General features: G+C 39.4%; 1 protein-coding gene across 19 annotated transcripts in view; it reads right to left on the bottom strand.

Annotated features, from left to right (window-relative positions):
• The window catches only part of PTK2 (protein tyrosine kinase 2), a 191,037-nt gene that overhangs the window by 47,952 nt on the left and 128,935 nt on the right, over positions 1–14,150 (bottom strand). For all 19 annotated transcript variants that reach the window (XM_027713070.2, XM_027713054.2, XM_027713052.2 and 16 more), the window contains 2 exons: positions 8,876–8,906; positions 6,644–6,696 (listed from right to left, as the gene is read on the bottom strand). In XM_027713070.2, the coding sequence (XP_027568871.1) occupies positions 6,644–6,696; positions 8,876–8,906 (84 nt within the window). The remainder of the gene's footprint in view (positions 1–6,643; positions 6,697–8,875; positions 8,907–14,150) is intronic.

Here is a 14,150-nt window from a genome sequence, read left to right as displayed (position 1 = left end):
TGGAAGAAAAGAAAAAATTCTGCAGCTGTTTTAAGTGACTACTGAAAAGGTGTTGACATGAAAATGAAGGAACCCAACACTCTGTACTGACACAGAAGAACAGGTATAGAGTCGCTGGAAGCAACTCAAGTGATCTAAAAGGGAAGAGATGCTTCAACTCCTGACCTGCCTGCTCAGGCTACAAAGCTAATTTAAGCCTGAACTGCTGAAATGCTGCTCACCCTCACACTGACACGTGGGGGGCTGAAATCTGACTAACCCATTTCAAATGAAGGGCACACTGAAAAGGCAAGAGTGGTTTTCATTCATCATGTACACACACTGATGCCCCGGGATGTGACAGTCCAGCTCTTCCCCTGCATTTCAAACTTTGCCTTTATGATTTACTGTCTAAAGTTTGTTCAGCTCTTCTGTCAGACTAAATGGAAGACACTTTGCCTTAAACTTACCACATCTGCAAGTCTAGCTACTAAAGTAAGATTATTTAGGCAACAAGTTGATTCTGAGTTTAAAAAAAAAAAATGTTCCAACACTTTTCCAAAAGCTTAGCAAATACTTGCTTGAAATGAATACTACTTAAAAGGATTTCCACCATTACACACTGGCCTCCAGCCAGGATATCACTGGTGTCTACCTGAATGGCCCTAAAGCTCAGAAATGCTGCTGGACACTGCAGACTGGGACTTCTTTTTCTATTTAGTTCCTCTTCTCAGTACTAAGCACTCAGTAAAATTACTGTGTATCAAAAAAAAAAAAAAAAAAAAGAAAAAGAAAGAAAGAAAAAAAGAAAGAAAAAAAATCAGGCTAAAGGGCAGTCACTACTGGAGCTCCTCATTAGTATTGTACAAGATAACCAGTACTGAAAGGCTGAAATTTATAATGCCCATTCTATTTTAGTTGTATATTCCTGAATTAGTTTCAGGAAATAAACCCTAAAGAAAACCCACCCAAATCTATAGGAAGAATAAATCTATTGTTTTTCAAGCTTTTGAACTAAAATGAGCACTATGGGGTTATCACATCAAATGTGTTTCTACACAAACAACAACCCCCCAAACCTGACCCTGCACGGAACATGTCTTTAGTCTTACTACAGTGTTACTACAGCAATGCAGAAGTGTCTGCTCAAAGCAAATGAATGGAACACAAAGGAGGAGCACAGGAGAGTGAGAATTCCTTAACCAACACCACAGACTGCTGGAATCAATGCAGGAACTTCCTGGACACTGATATGGAGGAAATTTCTTCAGACTGTCACCACAATTCATTCTTGTCTTTTTATGCATGAAAAGAAGTCTTTTAGTCAGTCAGGCTGAAATAGAAAAAGATAACAGCACCAGGCTATTCAACTGTGATGGGAATCTGAAACACTGTAATTTATTAGCATTAAGGGTATTTTTAACTATATAATCTTATTAATCAGCAGAATAGCTGGATGAGTTCCCTCCATGAACATGGAGACTAATAACTTGCTCAAGGTTTGTAAAATTAATTTGCAGTAAACCTTAAGCTTGAACGTCTCCCAGTGTTGTGACCATATGGCAAAGCTACAGCTGTAACAAGGTCTTTATATTCCTCAAATTACTTAATAATTTGAATTTATAACTATGTAATTTCTGCCAAGACTGTTAGTCTTTCTTTTCAGAAGTGAGCTGTAGAGTACAACACAGCTGAGCTGGCAGACACAACCAAGAGTGCTCAAGATACAATTTTTCATTTAAAAATTTACTTACACTTCTCAGCTTTGTCTTTCTGGAGTGACTTGATAAAATGGACATTATAAAACAACCTCGAGGAAAGGATACCTTTTTTTCCCTACCAACTAATTCAAATGGAAGAGGGAAATTGAAGTCCTACATAAGAAACTCTTTCAGAACTGAGCACAGAGCAGACCTTCATTTGGAGCACAGGAATCACGACACAGAGCCTGCACTGTGCTCTGCAAGCAGAATGATTCAATAAAATTCTATTTGTCTTTCCATCCTGCTCAAGGCTTTGCTGGGGATTACCCTGCACCACTCACCCCTACAGACAGGTCCCTTCATACCCAAGATCTCCTTCATTCAGAGCACTTTAAAGTGTTGTAACACTGGCATCAGGTGAATATATTAATCTTTTTTTTCCTCTCCTGTTTGTTGTGTTTTGACAGTTGGCTCCCGCTCTATTTCAGTTTGTTCTAGGCAATCTCCTGGAAGTCTCTCACAAACTACAGCATATAATTGTTTTTTCCTGCATGCTAAAACCTCCCTTAAATCAGGCTTATCTCCTTCAAAACAGATTTTTTTTTCACTTGAATCGAAATTTCAGCTAACTTGCATGACTAAATTTACAACTACTTCAAAAAGGATCTGCTCCTGAGTAGCACCTCACAGAACTCTCATGCCACTTCACTGCCATGATCAGAAGTAAACCACAGTGTGATTTAGGTGTAACAATATTGTAAACGCAATTCTAAGGCAGAACCTGACAAATTGCTGAGAAGTCCCTCTTCCAGGATACTAAAATCCTTTGGCTTCTATATAGAAGCTTGCTCCAAGGAGATCCAGTTTCTCCTTCACAGGGTATGTACTGGGTGTGTCTAAACGATGGGGCAGAGAGGCAATGGCACACCAGCATAATTAGAAAATTCTGCCATCACATCACCATGCACTCAGAGCTACCCCCCTTTGACTTCAAAATGCTGCCTGTGCCAGTGACAGCAGCTGCATGAGCTGGGGAACAAGATGACAAACCAATTTCTCTTTAAGACACCTATTTCCCTCTTAAAGGCTTCTGTCCTGGGGTTTGTTTCTTAGATGACTTGAACAGTTTGTTTTAACGTCTGAAACAGGGACTGTATTTTCAAAGACCTTTGAATTTCCTTCACAAAAAAAGCACATACTAAAGCTGCAAAACCAGCACCTGCTTTGAACCGACACCAACCCTGTGGGACATCCTAAAACCCCCTTCAGACACATCCCTTGTGTTGTCTGCTGCAGGACAGCTTAATCTTCTCTCTCACTGTCACCTTCCCATCTACAGCTCCATCCCTACAAACACGTTATTAGACCCAGAAGTATGTGAACATCCAAATGCCAGGAGTGACTGCCTAGAATCACAGGATCCTTTAAGTTGGAAAAGACTCTTAACATCATCAAGTCCAACTGCAAACCCAGCACTGCCAAGAACCTGTCAAGACTTGGTCAATGCTCTGCTTGTTCAATACTCACTGAGAAAAGTGGGCCTGAAATGTCATATTCTGTGGCACTGCATGTAAAGTAGCATTAGAGCTATGATTAAAAAAAACTTAGGAATTCTCGAGGGCAAAGCAAGCCCAGTGATTAGCCACGGGAAGCAAAAGCATATTTGTTCTTCCTAGTCATATTTACATTAGCAAGGAAGGGGCAAAAGAAACCAAAGAACCCTGTGTCAGAAAGAATTTACATAAAAAGGGAGCCAGCAACTACTGCTTTACTGATTTCATTTTATGAAGAACCTTTCAGAATATATAACTGACCAGGTAAATTATTATTTTTGGAAATAAGTGTATCAGGAAATATAAGCATCACCTTACTAATGCTAATGTTTTCTACTTCAAAACAAAGTGCTGGCCAAAGTAAGTTCCTTTAGTCCAGGGTAGAGCGTTTTAATAAGGTGTCTCCAAGCAAAACAGCGGAAATACAGTCAATAAAATTATAGTTAACTGGTGTGCTGCTTCTTGCACATTTGATACACTGTTTGCACAGAGCAAATAGTTTAGCCTTACTATTTCCTGACTGCACACTTTTGGCTACGTACAAAAACCTCTTTTTTAACGTAAAGACAGATGTAAAGGGAGAAGGAGGCAAAAGCTGCAATTACTCATCTAATAGGTCATTGCTTCTGGTGAATCACAGCAAATTCAGACAAAGCATGAGATGACTACCAAAGAAATCTAAAATCCAACTCATTTAATTTGGCTTATTTGTAGTTATTTATAATCTTACAGACACACAAATGCGCTGAGGAATAAAATTATTACTGTGCTTTAAGAAAAGGGGAAATCTTGCAGGCCTCTTACTTGCACACAGTGAAATGCCATGCCCACTGCAAGGAACATGGAATTTAATAAGTAAGGCCAACAAATAACACCAGAAGAAAGAGAAGCCCGCAGCAGTAAGAGGTGTGTGGTGAAATCTGGTTCAGTGAGACACAAGACTCCCAAGTCCAGCAATCTGCTGCTTTGGATTCCTGAAACCAACTTCACCCTTCAGTAGTTTGAAAAGGCCTTTATTTAGAGAGAAAAAAAAAAGGATTAAAAACCTCTCTATCTTTGTATGCTTTGGAATATTGAAGCACTTGGAAAGACCTAGTTTTCATTTCACTAGACCAGAAATACTCCAAGGTATGTTAATAAATATTTCAAAAAGACAAGGCGTCTTTCATTAACAGGTTCCTTTTTAAACCTAGAAAACTTCAGATAAATACCCAAACTTCTAGACCACTAAATCATGTTTCAAACTGGGTATGGATATTGCTGGCTCCCCTAAATTGTGGTGGGGAACTCACTGTGAAACTTTCCTTTTGAACTAAGAACGTTAATACTACAAATATGCCTGATTGCTTAATTTTCCTGTTGAATCTGTCTCAGATTTTTGCTATTTAGCTTTAGCATCAGGAGAGGTCTAAACAAAGGGGAGAAATCTCACTGAAAGCAAGCAGCAGCGTTAATTTATGATTTAAACTATCAAAGGCATGACAGGCACGGCTGACAGTGAGTTGTAAAAGCTTGTCTTATCTGAAGCCTGTGGTTCTTGGTTCTAAGTCATTGAAATGTCACCAGAGAAAAGCTCTTACTCTGCACACCAAGATCCCCCACAGCTGGCTCTGCACTGTCAGCTGTCAGGCTCTGCTGACCTGTGACTCTGGGTTAACTGAGCATTATGTACAGCTGTTGCCTCCCTTGTTCCACACTGATGGATGAGCTGCATGTGACAACAGGAGTGACACCTCTTCACATCTACATCAAGTATTACCTCATTTGTAACAAACTGATTCCTTTGGGGACTCAGATTCTCAGAGAAAGCATCTCCTGAGGAAAAGCCTGTATCATGTTAACTTCATCTCAGCAATCTGCCTGTGGTTCAAATTTATTACACTGACATCCATGACATTCTCAATGCACTTCAAATAATTTGGGGACAAAAAACCCTCAGCAACAAAAAAAGTATGTATGTGGTTTGTGTCATTGTATTAGAAGAACAAACCCTTGAGAGCGAATAATAAATGCATTGGGTTGAATAATTTCCCAGTATTATGTCAGTGTTTCCAGTACATCAACACAATGATTCTGGAAAGATATAAAATGGGACTACAATACAAGAATAATACCTGATCAGTTTTCATTTTGGCACTGGAAAGAATGAGAATGATATTTTCTGGTTTAACTGTACTGTTTTGCTTACTGGAGCCAGCTTTGCACCTTACAGTGTCCCTGACATTCACCTGAACAACCAGCTCACCTCCAGTGCTGCTACTTCTGTTTCTTCTGTGGGGCTACATAAAGCTCTTATTTCCCCATCATCCACCTTTTTGGGATGCTCTGAATGCCAGAGATGGGGGTATTACAGCTAATCTCCCTACAATAATATCAAAATGCTACTTTAAAAGAGTAGAGAAGTGTTTGTGCACCACTGCACCTTGAGACACATTTTAACTCCAGATCCTCTCACCCGTTTTCTTGCACAACTTCTATTTACTTGGGCTTCCTATGCCAAGGGGTGAATCTCAAACATCTGTAAAAAATGGTTAAGGGTGAAGAAAGGAATCTGAAAAGTAGGAAATTAATCAAATGTCTGCGTATCTTTCCTCCTTTTTGTACAAAATACGTTGGGTTTTTGAATACGGCCACTAAGTGTTAATATAAATGTTAAAGTGGGGCTGAAGTCATGGGTGGGAAATCCACTGAGTCACAGTGTTGGTTCCTCAAGTTTGTTGCCAAATACTAGAAACCTAAAGAAACATATAATATAAATACACTTTTGCATTAAAATCTCCTTAATAAATATTATGTGTATGGATTTAGAAATGCATTTTCTACTAAGATCAATCCTTCAAAATTACTTAAGATTTTGTAACAGAAAAATGTTCTCTCTTAATTATAAAACTTAAAAAAACCACAGTAACTAACAGAAATCTTAGAAGCCTATAAGGTACAGAAACAACATGCATTACCTCACATGCTCATCCTTCAATTAACTTGTCATTTTCAACAGCAAAAATTAAATGCTTTGATCTAAACAGCAGCTACAGAAAAAAACAGCTATTAAGTTCCTTCCTTCCGAAAAGCAACAATTAATATTTAATTGCCTATTTTCCCTTTTCAAAGCTGCTCCTCCACAATTAGCACACAGTCAGGTAAATGTGAGTTTAGCCGACAACATTCTGCTTCACCACAAAGTAAAGTGGAAATACTGACAAGAGGCCTGGCTTTGAAGCATCTCAATGGATGTGGCTGTTGCATGAAAGTTTCTCTTTAGGAACTGCTCTGCAAAGGCAGCACAGCTCTGGATTTGGAAAGTCAGCAGCCACGGAGCAGCAGCGAACTAAGTGCGAGTGGAAAACCTGCCTACACCTCTGCCAGCTCCAGAAATGACCCCGTGCCTCGGGTTTTTATGAGCCTTACCTGACACAGAGACCGTGTGTGACCTCACTCCTTGCTTCTCATTGTTGGCCAGCCTGTAAAACAGAGGTTGGAATCGCTGAATGCTGTACATCCTCCACGGGCACACGCAGGGGAATTCAGCCCAACAGGCACCTACTGGAATTAGCGGGGCCGGTCCACCTCCCACAGCGAGGGGGGGAGAAGGCAGAAAGGAACCTACCATTTCAACCCCTCTGGGGGAGTGAGAGCAGATTTCAATTAAATGAGCATGTGGAGTCTCAGAGACGGAGTAAATTTAAAGGAAAACACAAACCCTAAGTTGTACACACTTTTAAGATGTGTGTAATCTGTGCTTCTACTTTCTGTGTGATCTGCTGGAAACAGTATGAACCGAGAGTTTGTCTGTAAGATCACTTATCCTGTACAATTTTGAATTAATTTACATATCAAGTAAAGGAAGAAAACCAATCACATTTAAATGTAGTTATGAATAAATGTTCATTATGTTATGTTATATTATATATTGCTCCCTATGTATAAATGTATTGCTCATTTTACATATAAATGTTCACTATATTATGTATATATTCTATATTGTTCCTTATGTAGAAATGTTCATTACATTATGTATATGTTATGTGTCTGTTATGTCACGTATAAATGTTCATTATTATCAGAAATTCTAACAAATTCTCCATTTTTTTTTCCACTTACACATATATCCACAATATTAATGGTCAGAGCACACTGCACTACATGCTTTCAGAAATCAGGAATTTCATCTGGCACAGGCAGATCTCCCCAGATGCAAGATGCTGTTGGCTGGTAGTTTTATGTATCTGATAAAAGCCCACTGCTCTGCTGCCAGACTCAGAGCATATGTGCTGCTCTTGTTAAATAGGCTCAAGAGTACCAATTTACTTTTGGTAAACTGTCCCAAAATTGGGAAGAAGTTTTTCCTTCAAACCTTATTTTACCCCAGAAATCCCTACCAATAAAAAAAAAGGTAACTTTATGTAATTAGGATGTTATTCTGTGTTTCTAAGTTGTGTCTATTTAAGTAAAAAGAAATTTTCCTGTTCCATGAGTGCAGACTAAGTTTACCAGTTTTACTGTTTTCAGCCTCAACTTTCATTTCCTTTTCTTCCCTCAATTTTAACTTCTCTCTTTCTACACCACGAGAAAGCTGCCTGGCTAGTGAGGACTGCAGCAGGACCTGTGTAGGAAGAGTAACCACTAACTCAGGAACAAGTTGTGTTCCACACTCCATCCACTTTCTTAACTCTCTAGTTAAGAAAGTAATAATAATAATTTAAGAGAAACGGAGAGGTTAAGACACTATAAAGCACTAAATGTCATTTGATCTTTCAACAGTTGTCACGTGCTACTGGATACAGGTGATTCTGCCTGACCCAGCCACTGGCACCAGGAGGGTACAAAATAATATATTAATAATAAATTAGAAATTTATTCTTATTTACCTTAAAGTCTGGGAGGGAGAAAAATGCAGAAGTATCTTAGCACCCTTTATAAGAATCATTAGATGCAGATAACATGCCTTAGCACACCTTGGATATGGTGTCACCATAAAACCAACCACAGGAAAAAATGCATCTCTATTTGCCTGACATAGATTAGCATTTTCTACACATCCACAATTATTATCAGAGGAGAGCTTTTCTATTTTACTATATTTAAAAAAATAAAGATGTTTTTACTATGTAGTTGGTATTCTTTATTACACTGAAACCAGATCCCAACTTAGAGTGGCCCCATTATGGAAATTTTATTAAGAAAAGGTGACAGGACAGATTTATGATAAGGGCAAAAAAAGTATTTTCAGTATTTCACATAAGCAGAAAAGGGGACAAATAGGAAAAACAAGCACAGATCGACTCACACAATGAAACCACAAGTCAAAAACTGTTCAGCATCACTCCTACAATTAAATTTACTCATGGACTCAAAAGAAATAGCCTGAATCCCACTCAAGTATTTTCCAATACATCCTGCTTCTGTTACTGTCAAATATGATTGATGTATTATGCACTTTTCCCTTCAGATTTTCCTTCTGGTACCTTTACAGTTTAATATTGCTGTGAGGCTTTTGTGCACCACCTGCTACCTGTTCTATAATCCAAAACAAACAATAAAAATTAGGCCCGTGTAAAAACTCCTAAAGCATCCTTAAGCAAAACTATTTTTCAAAACTTTTTTTTTTTAATATATAAAACAGGAAAGCACAAAACTTACTTTGGTATTGATGGTAAAGCTCTTTCACCTTCTGTGTAAACAAGAAGAAAACAGGATTAAAGCTTTTATAAGTTTTCAAACAACCTCTCTCAAGGTGCAATGAGACAATAATCATCACAATCTCTCAGGAAACTTATTCAAAACAATGTTCTATACATATCTAAAGAGTAGTGTGTCAACACAACTCCTCCTAACCAGTGACACCTTTTGGCAAACTCTTATTGGAGGAAACAACATATACAGAACACAAAAGCTCTTTTATATTCTTAACAAATAACTCCAATAAATCACTTGCAGAAGGTGTGACACTATCTCATCTCTCTAGTAAGAAAATGCTTTTCTTTTATCTTCAAGATGTCCTAAGTGCTAACATATAAATAAAACAATCCAAGCCAACTTGGATTTCCAAGTAAGACAACTGAAATAAATCATTAAAGCACGTAACTTATCATATTGATTTCACACTGGGTTGAGATTATACAATAGTAATGTTTAGTGCCAGCGAATAAGTCTGCTTTTTAAAAAGTATTTTCAAATCCTTGCCAGTCTTTCTTTGATAATGATAATTGTGTATAAAAGCTTGGATATACGTACTCAAGGTTGGTTTTTTTTTCTATTGGATTTGATGAGACACTTGGTATTTATGTGGGATGGGCAAGTTACTAATTCTTTAGTATAGAACCTTTAGAGTACATCGGAGTATGCAGGGAAGGAGAGAAGGTGGGCTATTAAAATGAGCTTCACTCTCTAAATCTGTAGCTCTGATAAAGTGAGATAAAATGGAATAGCCACATTAACAGAAAATATTGACATACACTGTTTACACAAAATCATTGTCATTTGTTTCCTATGTTAAAATTTCTGAAATTTCCAGACATTAAAGAACTGCAGTTTCACCTCTGTGTATCACGGGACTGAGCACACAAACGCCTGATACCCTGAAGCCATGCTCAAATACAGTATTTTGGTACAATTTTTCTGCTGTCTGCAAGTAGAACAACATCATTTGGCTCAGCAGTGTAGGTCTGTTTTGATCTGTCTGATGGGGGCTGTTGAGAAGGAAGATGCAGGAAAGAAAGGAAACCAGGAGCTGCCATTTGGAAGACCTGGAGCAGCTCAGCAAAGTGACAAGAGCAAGCACCTGAAACTGGAGGGCAGAGGAAGGACAGTAAGATTATACAAGCACCATGAGGTGGGAGATAAAGGTATTGTGATACCTTTGTTAAGGTAAGTGATACCTTTTGGGGAAGGAAACAAAGGCAAAGATCCTTAGAGGGAGTGTGGAGTGATGAGTATGAGGTCAATGGCACGAAGGTGTAGCCTGGCAATAAAAGACTGGGGGTAGGTACCTCAAAAGAGAGACAGGTACAGGATTCAACCTGGATAAAACTGGGCAAAAGACATCAAGCTTGGAGAAATAGGCACAGGAGCCCGGCCCACTTCTATGCAGACCTCCCCAGGGCTGTGAAGATCACTCAAAAGAATCTTAAATTCTACCTGACACCTACATTACCTGTCAGTCATTAGTTGTGAAAGCACAATGTGTTCTGGTTCACACCAAGATACGCTGCTACTACTGGTTATTCCAATGCTATCCCTACATTTGGCAATGGATTTAAGGGTTTAGAGGGTGCTGATTAATTACAAGTGTTACTGGTGGAACATACTTGCAGTCTACTGTTTCTAAAGGTTTAGAAAGATACAAACCTCTGTGATAAAAGAGCTTTATTAAACTGCACAGTTAACTTTATCATTCCATATTTTTAAATCAAGATAATATGCATAATTAATAAGCAGCTATTCAAACTGATTTTCCTTGCTCTTTAATATGTAGCTCCATCGCATATTAACTGCACACTATTCACAGTGTATTCTAAAGATGGAATTTTAATTTCCTCTAGGGCTTCTTTTTTGTGTGTGTGGAGTATCATATTTGGGGACTTCAGAAAGATCAGTGAATGATTTCATTACACTTGCTAGGAATGATTTCATAATACTTTGCAGGGCCACGATGCTTCATGTGTTCAAGGTACTGCCCTCAGAAAAGATCTCATTGTTTCTCCCTCCTCCAACCTCTCAAGAAAGGGAGAAATACTGCAGGTGGCAACTGCCAGTGTGTGCTGAAGTCAAATACTACCTATCAAAAAGGATCTAAGGGAGATAAAGAGACAATCTAACTTTCCAGTGTGGTATTACATTTCCTTAACGAAGGGAATCTCATTCCATTCCTGCAAGCCTCCATCCAACTGACTGAACAGCCTCCTATCAGTGCAAAATGCAAAGCAAAGATCATAATAAACGATAATATATCATAACAAAACAAAACTTTGATTCCATTTTAACTGCAAATCCTTTCTACATGTTCTGTGTGATAAGGAGTGTATGAATACAAGTGATCTTATGCAGTTAGTAGAGTAGCAGTACGACCCAGTTAAATGAGTGGAGTTTGTGAATGATGAAAGAAATTGAGGGAAAGGTAAAAGGAATTGAAGGAAAGGTGAAAGGAACTGAAGCTGTCTGGAAAACTGTGAGGAAAAGATGAGGATGGACAGAGAAAAGTAGAGACTCTAACCCATGTTAAACGAATGTTTGGTTCCAGGTTGGCTGGAAAACCAGGCAGCAGCATGCATGGGTCTGTTCCATCTCACCATGTTCCTTTTCACTGTTCCTTGCCAAAATCCATGGGGTATGTCTGGTTTTGTGCTCATTAGCATCAGAGCAACAGATCTGGACCCCTGTCCTCTGAGTTGAGGGGGCTGGGAGATGTGGATAACACAGGCTCAGCCACGGGAAGAAAGAAGGATCACCTGGCATCACTTTTAAGACACAGTCTGATGCCTGCACTGACTGGCTACAGGACAACATCCCCCATTTGGCTGCTGGAGATGTGTGTCAAGGGCAGGGTCATAAATGGACAGGGGAAACTGGAAAAGCAAGCAGATGCTAGAAAAAGAAGGCATAAAAAAACCCCAAACACCCTACTGTTAAGCAGAATCAGAGATGTCCAGAGGTTGTAGTACTAGAGGCTGCCCAGAGAAGCTGTGGCTGCCCCATCCCTGCAAGTGTCCAAGGGCAGGTTGGATGGGGCTTGGAGCAACCTGGGATAGTGGAAGGTGTTCCTGCCCATGGCAGGGGGATTGGAAGGAGATTTTTAAAGGTATCAGCAAACCCTAACTACTGTATGATTCTTTCTATGATTCTGTGCCTCCTCCTTCATTGGAGAAAATTAAAAAATCCACACGAACTACTGATTTGCAGACGCCTACATGCTCTCTGGATACAAACTGCTCACTTCAGGCACTGGTTCCCACGTTGGTGCTCATCCTTTTAACAGCTTTTATCCCCAATATTCATTAGTACCCTTGTGGGTCTGAAGTCAGAATTCCTGACTAACAGCATCCCAGTAAAAGCATATGTTGTTTTTCACAAATTGAAACCCACAACATTTTCCCCAGTTCTATATTCTGTTAAAAAAAAAAGGGATATGTGTGATTGTATTGGAGTGTCCACATCCAGGTGTTTCACTGTGAGGAGAATCCAGGGTTGTCCCATGGCAGACACAGCCAGTCCCAGATGGCTCCAGCAGCCCCCCTGCATTCTATGTTGGGAATTTTTGCTGATGAAGTGCAAGTTGTAAAGAATGTGTGATGAATGTTTTTTTTAATGATAATTATCAAGCCTGGGTGTCACAGATGCAACAGGGGAATGGTGTGGAGGCAGCTAGCACAGGACAGGCTCTGGTCTGTTCCCAGAGCAGCCACCCCAGCAGCCCCGTGGCTACCAAAACCTTGGCAGCACCCACCCAACACCTTCCACCACTCCTGTAACCCCAGGCTCCAGGAGATGTGAAAAGAACCCTCAGGTATTTTGATTTACCACAGTGTAAACTGTCCCCACCTGACTGAAATGATTGTGAAAGCAAAATCAGCAAGGGGTCAAACTAGTCCAAGAGGTAACAGCATCCTCAGAAGGTGAATACATGTTGCCATTCCATGAAAATGAAAATTATGCTCATGGTTAAACACCTCCTAAACTAAAGTTTTTATCAGTTCCACTTTTTATGATTTTTTTCATTTGTGCTCTTTGCCTGTAAGTGTTAAGTGTGACAATGGAAACCAAGTATTAAATGTAAAGTTTCCACACTGGTCTAAAGGGACCTGTATATTAAAATATTTATGAAAAATAAAACAGAGTGGAAAAATGCCAAACACTGTCCAGGTTTTAAACATTTCCATGCTCTCACCAAATTAAGAGCAACTGGATCATTAATGGAGAGCAAGACAAATATCACAAAAACGGGCGCTATTAGTAATCAAGAAGGACAATTTATGAAGAGACTTGCAATAAACACGCAAATTTACAACAAAGAGGGGTCGGGAAAGCTCAACGGGGGGATAAAACACATCTGTTGGATCAAGAGTTGCTACATGATTTGCTTCTGATGTGTCTTATACAGTCAAAGCTCACGGTGGGAGGGATCTGGGAACGCAGATCAGGGTGGGGACAACTCTCCTACAAAATGTTTAATTAATGTATTGAGTATTGCTATGAACTTCAAAAAAAGAAACCTCAGACAAAAGAAACCCACAATTTATTTTAACCAGAGGGGTTCTCTTCATGTATGCATAAAGAGGACTGTTCCCAAAGTGCTCCATGATGTTCCTTTAACTAAACACTGTCATTTGCTCCATGTTAAAATTCCATATTATCAGAGTATCACTCAAATAAACACACTGCATTAAATGCATTGATTTATTCTGCATTCACATGTACCAGCAAACCTCAGTGCAAGGCACAGGAAAATCAGGGATATTGCCCTTCACAGAGCTTAGTGAATCTAGAAGATGTAAGAGCTCACGATAAGCAAGTCGGGTCAGAGCAAGACAAGAATTAGAAAAAGTGCAAAGAGAGTGAGTCAATTTTTTTGGCAACTTCAGCAGCAATAAGTCAGGATCCTCGTGCCCAGCTGATAAATGAGATGGCAACTGCTTGTATGCACCAGGTATTAAAAAAGGACATGGTGAATCCTGTAGAGATTTGGACTGGGAGCTGCTCCCTTGCTTGGGCAAGAACAGGTAAGAAAAGGAAAGCCAGTAATAGCACTGGCAATGCAGAGTGAACAGACCAGATTTCTGAAATGCCACCAGTGTGGAAGTGGCAAGAACTGCACACAGTCCACATGTGTCCCCAAAGGAAAAGCAGAGACAGTCAGAACTATCCACTGACTCAGTAATACACAGAGAGGCAGGGAGAGGTAACGGGTTAAGACATGAAA

The sequence above is a fragment of the Pipra filicauda genome, unplaced genomic scaffold (genome assembly GCF_003945595.2).
Source record: "Pipra filicauda isolate LSUMZ 115617 unplaced genomic scaffold, ASM394559v2 scaffold251_size2273266_pilon, whole genome shotgun sequence".
NCBI classification, from domain to species: domain Eukaryota; kingdom Metazoa; phylum Chordata; class Aves; order Passeriformes; family Pipridae; genus Pipra; species Pipra filicauda.
Note: the sequence above shows the minus strand (reverse complement) of the source record. Positions and strands in the feature narration are given on the sequence as shown.